Raw genomic sequence first — 13,957 nt, forward strand, 5'->3', positions numbered from 1 at the left:
AGACAGGACTCTAGACAGGACTCCAGACAGGACTCTAGACAGGACTCCAGACAGGACTCTAGACAGGACTCTAGACAGGACTCCAGACAGGACTCTAGACAGGACTCTAGACAGAACTCCAGACAGGACTCTAGACAGGACTCTAGACAGGACTCTAGACAGGACTCCAGACAGGACTCTAGACAGGACTCTAGACAGGACTCTAGACAGGACTCCAGACAGGACTCTAGACAGGACTCTAGACAGGACTGTAGACAGGACTCTAGACAGGACTCCAGACAGGACTCTAGACAGGACTCTAGACAGGACTCCACTGCTGTATGCAGTCATACTACAGGAGATGAAGCGTTTGATTCGAGCTAATGAAAACACATGTTGCTGACACAGGAGCTCCACGTTGGCTTGGCTTTTTCTGCATGCTTTCCTTGTTTTGAACCACGTTGCTCGTCAGTCAGCAGGCCAGTGACTACAGATGGAGATCAAGCCGTGCCACAACACGAAGCAGTTATCTTCGACAGAGCGCTCACTGAGAGGGATTTCTATTTCCACAGTTAGTGGGTTTCTCTCGCCATGATTGGAGCTTTAAATTCTGCGAGCACCAACTGTTTCACAAATGTTGGACAGCAATGGAATATCGCCTTTGTTATGCCTTTGATTTCTCTGTGGTTTTTAACATAACTCTACCGTGACCATTATGAATGTGTCGTCGTTTGGTTTCCTCTTGTAGACCTAATCCATTTGTATCTCAGAGCAGACATTAATAAATCATAAGCCAGAAGCTTTCAGAAGCTTTAACCTCCATGCATAATTCAGCCAGCGCTGATACTAATGCCACAGCTCCCACACTCAACTGTTCAGTAGTGTCCCACTAAACACCCAATTAACTGTAATGAATCCAACAAAGTCCGACTCTCAGCAAAATGAACAGAGAAAGTAGTTTCTCCTGAAAACTGTGAGCTAATTCCTGATGAGGACTCACTAAAAGTTTCTGTTCACCTTGAATCGAGAACAGAGAGAGGGAGTCGAGCACGCTGTGTAGGGTGACTTTACCCTGAATACCCTCACTCTGAGCAGGGGGAGAACTGCGTGGGCTCATTCCGTTTGTTATCCTGACTTAATTGTCTTCAAGCTTAAGTTTGACTTTATAGCATGCTAACTGCTAGCCTTGTGACATAGACAGTGCTAAAAAAATGTATTAAGATAAAGAAGAGCAAGGCGCAAGTTTTACCATGCATAATGGAGAAGTTTTACATCACTGTTTAAATTCAGTACAGATACAGTCAGCAGTATGGCCTTTATGTGGTGAGACTAAATGTACAGTTTTGATGGTAGCAATGGTGTTATGTTTTTAATCTTGCAATCAGCATTTACGCGTGGCATATTTATTATTCCTTTTCAATGTTGTTCTGCACCCTGCACCAACCAATGTCACAGTTACACTACATCCATTTCCAAACTATTTAATCAATAATGCTTAGTCACAAAGTGTGTGCAGACAAGTTTGATTAATCTGTAATTCAGATATAAAGCAGTTAGGGATCTGAAGGGAGCCTTTCATTCCCAGGCTGATTTCACAGCCAGTAGCAAATGGCTCAAAGGAATCAGTCTCACATTTTGATATGTACTGACAATTATTTTTAAGACATTGACTTCCACAAACACTGTCCACGTGACATTATGATTTATGTGTAATGAGAAGATGTCAGAATTTCTAATTGGTCAGTTCCAAATTGCCTGTAGGAGTGAGTGTACGTGAGCGCTTGTTTGTCTTTCGTGTGGCTCTGCGATGCACCGGTAACCTGTCGGGAACATCTCCTCACCTCGGGCCTGTAAGTCAGCTGGGATAGGCTCCAGCAACCCCACTGACCCACAAAGGTGGGGAAGCGGTTTGGACTTCAGCTATGGTGTCACAGCCCCGGTAGTGACTCCCTGAGTTTCCCTGTTTGTCTTGGCTCCTCCCCTGTGTGTCTACTGTTAGGTGTCAGGGGCGGGGCCAGGGGTGGAATCTTGGCACACCTATTCCTCATCAACCAATCACCTGCACCATAAGGACTTTTGGCTCTGCCAGATAGTTCTGCTATTCCTGTAGTAAAGCCAGGCCATAGCTGTTTGTTGGTACCTGAGTCTAACTGCTGCCTCCTGTTCCGTCCAGTTTAGCCCCTTTCCTCTGCTGCTGCCCTGCCTCTGTTCCCTGGATCCCTCTGTTCCCTGGATCCCTCTGTTCCCTGGATCCCTCTGTTCCCTGGATCCCTCTGTTCCCTGGATCCCTCTGTTCCCTGGATCCCTCTGTTCCCTGGATCCCTCTGTTCCCTGGATCCCTCTGTTCCCTGGATCCCTCTCTTCCCTGGATCCCTCTGTTCCCTGGATCCCCCTGTTCCCTGGATCCCTCTCTTCCCTGGATCCCCCTGTTCCCTGGATCCCTCTGTTCCCTGGATCCCCCTGTTCCCTGGATCCCTCTGTTCCCTGGATCCCTCTGTTCCCTGGATCCCTCTGTTTCCTGGATCCCCCTGTTCCCTGGATCCCTCTGTTCCCTGGATCCTGCTCCTCATGCACTACCTCTCCACGTGGACTCCTGCTGCTTTACCCCTTTGTAGGAACTTCACTTGATATTAAAGCCTCTGTCTCCGTTTACACCTGAGTTCACCAGTGTCTGGTGTGCTCAGGGGTCCTACTGTTCCAGTTAAAATAAAAGACCAATACTGTCTTTCTGTGATGATGGTTCCTACCCTGCTGTTGACTGGTTTGCAGGATGCCATACTTACTTCTCAATTTCAACATCTGTTTGAATATATCCACCTTGACCATCTGTCTACAAGTCTGGTGTAATCCAAGAACAATCGATGTTATCAGTGAAGATGAGGGGCAGTCACAGAGATGCTTCTGGCTCCAGAAATATGTTTTTATTCTCCTCTCACCGGGGGGAGTAACGACACAGATACTCTATTCTCACATTCTGACACCCGGCAGAAGAGCAATGTGTTGTTCCAGTTCTTTGTTTCTGTATTCTCATTACCATGGCTATGATGGTCCATTTATAGGGGTAGGTATGTCTTTCAACCCCGCATTGGTATGAATATGCTAATGGATTCACCGTCCGTCCATTTGCTATTTTCTAATCCTGCAAAGGTTTCTAGATAACCCAAGGGAGCAAATGAAAATAACCACCTGCCAGCTGAAAATAGCCACTGGGAAAAGGTATGAGTCCACATCAGAGCAGCGCTGAGATGTCCTGTGTGTTAAAGAGAACACAATTACTGTATTCAATCCCTACCGTACACACAATCAGTGCTGGGTGACATCAATAATAGCATGAATGTAGAATGGAATAAACATGCTGATGACAAGCAGTCCTCATTTGTTAAACACAGCGAGTGGTTATGGAAAGCAATCCGTCAAAGACAAATTGCACACTTGGCAGTTACATTAGAAAAGCAAAGGAAATTGCCTCACATGAGGGTCAAGAACCAGGCAGGAAAAAGTGTGTCTGCCTGTTATTCCACAAAAGAACAGCACTGTCTGTTTCCCTTGTTCCCATTTCATGAATGTGGAACAAGGTGTGTGTTTCAAGCTAAACTTATTATTGGTCAGGTGGGCAGAAATGTCTAACCTCTCCTGAATCACAGAATATTGTAATTACAATGTCATTGTCTATCTTAAATGTACAGCTGTGTCTTAGAGAGAGTGCACCTGTCATTCTCTCCTCTTCGTGGGAATGAAACAATTCTACCTGTAGTTCACCGTCCTGCTAGAAGACCGTCCATCTTTATGCTGTTTAACTATATACTTCAGTTACGGCTGCTGCAGCAACTTTTAGCTGATTTTAAAGAGTTGCACCTGAAACAATTATTATTATTTTTATATACAATATGTTAAATACATGTAACAGTATTATGTAATTAAGATACAACAAATTCACAACATTGTCTCATTTCAGCTACAGAAAAAATAAGTAATTAAATTAAAGGTAATTATACGTTTGTAATTACGGATATCATTTTACATACTAAAATAGGTCATTTGTTTTTAATAAGCAAAACCGAGCCAGACCACGTGGAAGATTAAAAACTCACACACACACGCACACACACACACACACGCACACGCGCACGCGCACACGCACACGCACACGCACACGCACACACACACACACACGCAATTTACTGAAGAAAAAGAAGAAAAAACTGAACAGAGGCCCCTTTTGAACTGAACCTGAAGACAAAGACCCACTCCCACTCAGCTGATGCCACTAATGTCTCGTGTTACTCACAAATTCTACTTTCTCAGGACAAAAAGGAATGAAACTATGATAACAAAGGGAGGCTACTGGGAACAACTGGTGGGCTGACCAGGAGTCACTACTACAGCCAAACGTTTCTCTTATTGCGTTTCCAAGCACTCGCAAACTGTAGTCTGATGAGCCTAATTTTTACATTTATTTTTGTGTTGGATGCCAAAAAAACATCAGTATCTCATTCATTCCTACTGACATATTACAAAATCAGAAGGTTCTCTTTAGTAACTAAATGCTTGGATTAACAATATGTTTGCATCTGTTTCTTTTTTTATCAGTCTGTCCAGTTGAAATTCTTCTGATCTCTTGATTTCTGTGTGGAATCTCATGTCTATGAGATCGTGCTGGTTGAACGAGCTGAATGAGGACAAATTGTCCAGCGTGTGCCCCATGTTTTTACCTTTGTATGCTCTACAAATCATTTCTCCTCGATTGAATTATTTACCAGGCTTTTTCACAATTCAAGATGCCATTCTTTATGTGTCTGAAGTAGCCCAGACTTCTGTGCTGGTGCTGGTTCAGCTCCATATCTCAGCTGTGGCATCTCCTCCAAGAATAAATGAATGCAGGATGGTGCACATCAGCCTGGATGGATGCTGGAGAAACATGGAGTAAACCTGACAGCGAACACCTGCAGACAATATCTAAGCAAACAGCGTGCACTCTCTGTGAAGCAGCAGATAACTGAAGGTTGTTGTTTTTTTCTCTCTTCCCGTTGAGGCGGCGCTTCCTGTGAAATTCACAGGCATTTAAAAAACATGGGAAAAAACACACGTGGATATAAAGTCATGACAACCAGCTGGTGTGCAAATATAAATGCACTTCCTCCGTTCTACTCACTTATATGCAAATGCACAAGCCGTTACTGAATTTGTACACACGCAGCGCTGTACGCTCATACATGTGCATCACGGTATCTGCTGCAGCTGTCTCAACAGGCATCACATGGAAGCTTAGCAGTGATTCACTCAGTAACAAGCTGAGGAACAGGGAGAGGTCTGAACAGTAAACACAAGCTGGGGTGGGAGGTGTAGGGAGTATTATCTGCACCTTACAAATAGTGGAATTCCATTTATTTTAAACAGCTCTGCCACTGGCAGCATTTCCACTGGGGGGGGACTCAAGATTTGTGTCTTGTTTTTTTTCCCCGTTTCAAGCAGGAGGATCTGTTGACACCACAGAGAGCTGAGCATAGTTTGAAGCTCTTTAAACACCAACAGCCTGAAAGGTAGATGTTTTGCAAACTTTGCATAACAGGTGCAACACAACAGCTTTTCAACAGTCCCACAGAACAGCAGGAAACACTTCAGCGTTTGTGAAGTAAGTGCACATGAATTGTGGAAAAAATAGCATACATTTTAGCAAATAAGGGATTGTTTATGCATAAAGGCACATTTCAGAATGACTGGAAGTCAAAGCAAACTGAAGCCACATGTTCTCCCTTCTTCTGCATGGAGACACGGCGAGCTTTGCTTTAGTTTCAGGCCTGCATCTCTGCAGTGCGTTCACCAAGTGTTGAACATGACTGAATTTTGAATGGAAAGCTGGTGCAGTTCAGATAATTGTGCTAATGGACGTAATCTCCAACTCAGCCCATTGAGGACTCACTCAGAAACAAATTTGTAGAAAGACAGAAATGAGGAGGGGACTTTGTCGACTGTAGACCACCACATCTCAAGTTGTGTCATGTGTTTCACACATTCTATTTTTGATCGTTCGAAACAGCATACGTGTAATAAATCTGTGAAGAACACATGTATAGCAAACAACAGGACTTTTGCTGTAAATGGTATTGCTTCTATAATTAAAAGCTTGTTTTTTCTGGTCTGTACTGGTCCTCCGTAACCCGACAACTACTAGAATCTGGAAAGTGGGTCCCATATTGATTGTTCAGCTGACAAATTGGTGAAACTGGCCTGAAACCATTTGATCAGAATCAGCGCCATGTATGACGTAACGACAGGAGAGACTGATAGGAGGGATAGATATAGCCCATTCCTGTCTGTGTGGAAACACCTCCCAGATCAGGGGGTGTCCATCCAGCAGTAGCAGAGTGTCGTCGCTCAGAGCTCGACATGCAGGTTGCTCAGTTGTTGGTTGTACAAACCAACATAACTGCTTCAGTTATGTTCCAGCCAAAGAAGAACAGAAGACCGTGGTTGTGTTTCATTCTAACAACAACGCACCGGTTCCGTTTCCTCCATTCACTTCAGCTGGCTTCAGCAATGAGGGTCAGGACAAAAGTGGCTTTTCTTTGACGCTGACCCTCCTCAAAGGATCGACCCCGACCACACAGGACCCGGGAACTGGACCTGGGCAACAGGCAAGGGTCGCCATGTTTTTATCTTATTTGCAGTTGCTGATGAGAATGGTGAAGTCAGCTTGTATTTGGATAACTAGTTAGCTACGCTTTGGTCTGTGGGTGTGTCGCTGTGTGCGTGTTTGCATGTTAGCCCCCTGTGTGTCAAACCAACCGGGCGTGATGACGGAGGTGAGTGTTGGACGTGAGCGTATGGAGCGGTGCTGCTCAGGGTGGGTTGCAGGAAGGGGAACTAGTCGGACGTGGTGTGAAGTACAACAAACAAATGCAATACAGCACTTTATGAACATTCAGACATGAGTTAGCGGTTGTATGTATCTATGAATGTTCATATCTTGGGGAGCACCTGTTACATCTCCTGTTAACATTAGGCTGTGCCACTGTTATCCGCATCTTCTCCGTGGTGGGGGAGCGCAGAAGGAGTTAACAGACGGTGCAAACAGAGGGACGGCCTGTTCCCGGTAGGGATGAGTTGAGCGACTTTTAGACAGCTGAAATTCAGGACCATGGAGCATTTTGGGTAATGCATTTCAAATGCAGTGTCACTGAACGTCGGATGTAATTGGCAGTTGTGTGAAATCAAATCAAGATTATAATCTGGGGGTCGGTGGTGCAGTGGGTAGCGCTTTCACCTCACAGCCAGATGGTTCCAGGACTCGAGTCCCGCTCGGTGTGGAGTTAGCATGTTCTCCCCGTGCCTACATGGGTTCTGTCCGGGTTCTCCGGCTCCCTCCCACCTCCATAAACATGTACCACAGGTGAACTGGTCGCTTTCAAATTGTTCTTGGGTGTGAGTGTGAGTGTGTGCGTGAGTGGTCGATTGTCTTGCATGTGGCTCCACGGTACACCTGGATTGTACCCCCCCTCACCTGTAAGTCTGCTGGGATAGGCGCCAGTGACCCCGTGACCCACAGAAGTGGTTAAGAAGATGAATGAATGAATAAATGAACATAATATGGGACCTTTATAACTGTAGTATGAGCAGTCGTGAACACATTATTAATGCTATGTAGAAACTTCCTATGGGACATCAGGACTGCCAGTAATTAAATACAGTTATTGAAGCAAATGGAAGGCGTGGCCGTTTATTATAATGAGGTATTGGCATTTTTCCGTATTATTTAGTGTTTGTGCTATAAACACAGAGCAACAACTGTAAATAAGTTCTGGATTTGAATGTATAACTGTTGACCAGTAAGAGTGATCCTCCATCTGGATCTAATGTACCTGGGGACTTCACCACTAAAAAACAAAAACAAAACACAATTTCCGATCATGAATACATTGTGTGGCCGTTACAGAAAGTACATCAATAATTAGGGAAGACTTCTACACAATTGTGATGAGTTAAAATGATTATTATTTTTTATTTTATTTTAGTGTAGGTAAATTCTTAGCCTACATTGCTTGCTGCTTTTACAAGATTTCTTCAGTGCTGTGATGAAAAAAATAAATTAACATTAAACAGCAAGAAGTTATATTCATACTGAAATATGAATGAGGCATACGGAAACATAGAAAAAAGGCTGATGAGAAATCTCATCTTGTTAATTTCTTTGTATTTTTATATCATAAAAAATGCATTTGAACTCATCCGGCTGTGGCAGTTGAATAGAGAATGGTTGATATGACTAATGAGGTGTCCTCTCACATCTCCTGCTCTTTGGAGCAGAATTAGCACCGTGGACCTGAGAGCATTACAGACGGTGAGAGGCTCGACAGGCAACATCTGTCTCTCTCTCTTCCACTTCAACACCCCCTATCCCTTAACACACACACACACACACACACACACACACACACACACACACACACACACACACACACACACACACATGCTCACACAGCAGCCCAGACATCTGCCGGGGCTCTACTGGGTCTTGCCACGGTGGTACTGGGACTCTTACAAGGACTAAAGATACTTCAGTGGTAATGACACATCCCTATTGGCCAGACCGGGCAGAAAAACAGGAAGCGGGGACAAGAGTGAGTGTCGGAGAGGTCATCCGTCTTGGGAGGGTGATTTAAATACAGTAGAAGAGAGTTACGGATACAGGAATATGTGCTGCCCTCTGCCTGAGGCCAAGGTAGGACATGTGTCTGTGGTGTGTCTTTTGCTGAAATCATTAGTTATCATGAGAATATCCTTTATTTTATGCTTTATGATAGTTTTAATAGATCACCACTTGTTTTTCCTCCATATTACTGTAAACATTAATTTCATGAGAATGTCTTGGTTGGTCTATTCCCCAGTCCCTGCAGTCTACATGCTGAAGTGTCCTTGGGCATAGATACTGACCCTGGCCAGTTCCCACGGATAGTTTCACTGGCGTGTGAGCGATGGTGTGAATGGGTACAGACCATAATTAACAGGTGACATGACCATTAAAAGTTATATTTAACAGTAAAACTATCAGGTTAGTTAAACCAGGAATCAGTACAGACATCAAACTCAAATCATCTACTCACGACAAAAAGCCAGTGTTTGAAGGTAAGAGTGTAACTTCCTAGATGGATTGTAGATTGTAACTTCCTAGATGACTGAAAATGTTAAAAATATAAAATATGAAATGAGTCACTCAGTCCATGACATGTTGGCTTGAGGACAGGAGGGTGGGGGTCAAGAGTGTTCATGGGTTTCTGATGTAATCAGTTCTGCAGAGATCCCAGGATGACTTGAAAAGGTTCTATATGCAACATTTATTAAAGTTGAGATATTGACTGTAGCCTCTAACCGAAACCCCTTAGTGTTCATCTCTGAAGAAGGTACACAAGCTGAAACACATGAACTACCATGAGATGTAACAGCACCACTGAGGTGTGCAGACCTGAGTGTTCTCTGAACTCACGCACGTCCTTTGACGTGATACTATCATATTCGAGGCTGAAAACCTTTGAAAAAGCAAACATTCTTCTCAAAAAATTTGGCATCCACAGTATTTTGGAGACATTTTGTAAAAATTAAAAAGCCATGAATGAATGAATCACTTTGTATTCCATTGCTTTTTACACTCTAGAAATAGTCTCCATCTGCTCAGCTTTGTGTTGAACGCTCCAACATTGTTTTTCTGTGAAGCTCCACACTAGAAAACTTCAAATGTATGCAGTATATTTATACTTAGACAAATGGGAACAAAGTCTGGAAATGTTGTTGAACCCATTTGCATCTTTTGTAAATTTGAGGGTGTTGCTGTAAAACAGCAAATATTAAACCAATAAAGCCATGTTTAATTTATGCTGATATGTTGTAAACCAAACCAAATCTGACTGTTAATTTTACAGCAAGAAGATTTACAAAAAAATATACAGTATATATTTAGAAAATTTACAAATTACCGCACTTTCTTCACCGATAAACTGATAAAAATAAAACATCACAGTACTGTTAAAATTGCATCAACCGACACGCATACATAGAAACAACCAAATACAAATGTTAATGTAACAGTAGGAATTCATTCATTCATCAGCACAACCACTTCATCTGCTGTTGTGGGTGCAGGGAGCTGGAGCCTATCCTAGCAGACTGAGGGCGTGAGGCGGGGAACACTCCGAGCACGACGCCAGTGCACCACGGAGCCACAAACAGACACAGACAAACACAGACACACACCTTCACACATACAAGCAATTTGGAACGGCCAATTAAGGGGTTACGTGCTGCATTGTGAAGTCCACAGGAACCAACCCCATCTGTTTGTTTTAATGTCTTCCAGCTTCAACAATACAAAGAACTGTTGAAGAGATGCAAAATGTAGATGATTTGGGACAGGATTATACTTTAAGTAAACTACGCTCATGAGTCTAACTGTTGATTCTATTGCTAAAATCTGTGACTGCATGAAAGATTCAGGTCTGTCCTCAGCCTGTCATCAGGGACCTCTGAGAACAACATGGTCAAAAAAAGGTCAAACACATGGAGCCTAAAAAGGTAAAATTAGTAAATGATGAAAATATGAGAGAGAGGTTTGCATGCTACATATCTGTCATACAAACTATAAATAACTAGAATCAGATGTAAGGAAAGATTCAGTGTCACAACAGTCTTGTGTAGCTCAAACACTTCTGTGACCTAAGTGTTGGTCAAAACTTTAAGTCCCAGCAGTTTTTCATTGATAATCCAGAATGCCTGAAAGACTCTGGAACTGTGAATCCTCTTGGCTCAGCTAAGAAATAACACAAAAAAACACAGTTACTGCCAAAGTTCTTGGTGTTCTATCGTCTGATGATGCGTGGTATATAAAGTATTTTATTTAGAAAAAAAAATCACATCTTCAGTTTTGAACCCACATATCAAGAAGTTTAAGTACCAAGGATCTGATGCTCTCACAAAGCCAGGAGTTGTCAACTCTCAGGCTCCAGACTTTCAGGCCAGGGTATCCAGAACGGGACATTTTTAAGGCTGCTGCCTGTGTTAATTGGTGACAAAGTGCAAAATCCAGAAGATGACGTGCAGCAGTCTTCTGCATCCTCTTCTCTCACACCAACTACCTTCATGTCCTCTTTCACTACATCCATAAACCTCCTCTTTGGTCTTCCTCTAGGCCTCCTGCCTGGCAGTTCAGAACTCAGCATCCTTCTACCAATATATTCACTATCTCTCCTCTGGACATGTCCAAACCATCTCAGTCTGGCCTTTCTCCTTTCAAGGACAAACCTCCACCTCTCTAGCTTCTCCTCCACCTGTTCCCTGCTCTCACTGCAGATCACAATGTCATCTGCAAACATCATAGTCCATGGAGATTCCTGTCTAACCTGGTCTGTCAGCCTGTCCATCACCATAGCAACTAGAAGGGGCTCAGAGCTGATCCCTGATGCAGTCCCACCTCCACCTTGAACTCCTCTGTCACACCTACACACACCTCACCACTGTCTTACAGTCTTCATACATGTCCTGCACTGCTCTAACATACTTCTCTGCCACTCCAGACTTCCTCATACAATACCACAGTTCCTCTCTGGACACCCTGTCATCAGCTTTCTCCAGATCTACAAAAACACAATGCAGCTCCCTCTGGCCTTCTCTGTACTTCTCTATCAACATCCTCAAAGCAAATACTGCATCTGTAGTACTCTTTTTTGGCATGAACCCATACTGCTGCTCACAGATACTCAAAGTTTAAATGACTCTTATTTGAATTGTTGACTCTGCATATATTGAATTTTGATTTTATTCGTTCTTATTGAAAGGCCTGACATGGAGCAGACATTTCTGCACAGCACCATAACTGAGGTCTGTCTGACCTACCAGAGATGAGTCAAGATATTCTAGAAGAATACTTACAAATCCTTGGGGTTGAGACATCTGATGACTTTAAGTTTATTGAGGAAGCCGGTTTACTGTCAGTGTTGAGGCCCGTTCAAGCCCGGAAGCTACTTGTTATATTTGTTGAGTTTAACCCAGTCCACTAAATACCCTTAGTTACTGTTACCATGTGCACAGGAAGAAGTGTTTTTAATGTTCTCTAATGATTGAGACGCATGAACTCACCAAAGTCAGGGTTTCCTCCAGGGTTGAGTGTGACTCTGAAGGCCTGATGTCTGGTGTGGCGGCTCAGGGGAGCGTCACAGGGGTCAATGTAGAGCAGAGCACCCCCAAAACCCAGCTGCGATAGCAGGGCTAGCTGGAAACACACACACACACACACACACACACACACACACACACACACACACACACACACACACACACACACACACACACACACACACACACACACACACACACACACACACACACACAGAGAGGGAAACAATGTGTAATAAACATATACAAAAGTTGCAAAAGTACATGCTGACAACCCAAATGGTAATGTTCACCTGAAACCCTTTGTGCTATGACAGACCTACGTATTATAACGCATAATGACACATAATTATAACACTTCATCACCATGCTGTTTATAAGATCAGATCCATTTGTCAATACAACCTGTTTACATCAGATCCATTTCAGATCACTGGATCAACTTTCAACATAAATATAAAAAAAAAAAAAAACTTAAAAAAAAAGCTGAAAACCAAAACCTGAAAAAGTATATTTAAATTAAAATCTTTTATTTAATGTCAGATGATTTACTTTGTAACGTTTGTCCATTCTAGATATTTTGTGATCACCCACATTTGTGGAGAAAATATTATTTATATATATGTTGGCATCAGATGTCCTCTGGTAACTTATTATTAATCAATGATGAACTCAAAGCCTATTTCTGATGTGATTAAGCGCTGTACAAATAATTGTTAATTGATTGACTGATTGATTATCACCATGCCTCTGAAAAAGATGCAAAAGCTGGATAAAAAGCAAGTGACAATGAGTGTTTTCTTGCATAAAGAACAAAATACAGGAACTATTATTCCTTGCAAGTCAAATAAAATGTTGCAAACTTGAACTTTATTTTTTAATGTATCTTTTTTAATTGACATCCAATTGAAAACCATGTAATTCAAAATTACATAATCTGAAAATTAAAATGTGTTCTGGACTATAGAACTTGTTTTGTATCATTGCACTACCTTTGACCATAGATCAAAGGTTGTGTATGCTGACTCGGAATAGTGTATACTTTCATACAGGACAAGTAGTCCGCAAAATATGAACATCTGACTTATGAACATTTGTAGATAGAACCACAGACTGTAGTTTCTTCTGCAGTAACCCACACCGAGCAGCGAGACATTAACATCCTGTAGAGTCAGACTTCAGTTTCATGTTAACATGACTCAGAAACTTGACTCAGATCAAACAGTTTGCTCTGATGTCACTTCCTGTGGTCTTTTGGTGTTTTCCTGTTGGCGTCATCTTCTTTTCTCCACATCTCTGTGAACTTCTGAGCAGGAAACGAACCCACAATGCATTTCTGTTCATGGAGACGTTCACCAACATGGAGACTGAAGACAATTCAGGTCAGGTTGGACGTTACAGCAGCAATGTAGACGATAGATACCGATGAGAAAACTGTCACAACCTGCTCTTAGTTCACATGTGTTCATTATTGAAAGGGACGGCTTCCTGTCGGAACTAGGAACTCTAGGAACTTTTGATGAGCAGGAAGTGACATCAGGGCGTCACTCACGTCAGTGTGGTGGAACACCTCAGTGGAGTAAAACTGGGCTTTACGTGGTTTTATTTATGTGTTGTTTTCTGGGCATGGAGACGAGATGCTACAGAAGACTCCTGCTTATGTCCAACACCCAACATGTCACAAATGAAGAAGTCCGGCTGAAGATCAGCCAAGCCATCGGCCCCCATGAAGACCTGCTTACCACTGTTAAAAAGCAGAAACTGAGGTGGAATGGACACATCACCAGATCTTCAGGCCTTGCTAAGACCATCCTACAAG

At 42.8% G+C, this 13,957-nt stretch overlaps 1 protein-coding gene across 1 annotated transcript in view; it reads right to left on the minus strand.

Moving 5' to 3' along the window:
- LOC137598558 (inactive N-acetylated-alpha-linked acidic dipeptidase-like protein 2) overlaps positions 1-13,957 on the minus strand; it is a 428,247-nt gene that overhangs the window by 204,301 nt on the left and 209,989 nt on the right. Inside the window, exon 8 of the mRNA XM_068318829.1 lies at positions 12,103-12,235. Within this exon, the coding sequence (XP_068174930.1) occupies positions 12,103-12,235 (133 nt within the window). The remainder of the gene's footprint in view (positions 1-12,102; positions 12,236-13,957) is intronic.

This window comes from Antennarius striatus, chromosome 7 (assembly GCF_040054535.1).
Source record: "Antennarius striatus isolate MH-2024 chromosome 7, ASM4005453v1, whole genome shotgun sequence".
Taxonomy (NCBI): Eukaryota; Metazoa; Chordata; class Actinopteri; order Lophiiformes; family Antennariidae; genus Antennarius; species Antennarius striatus.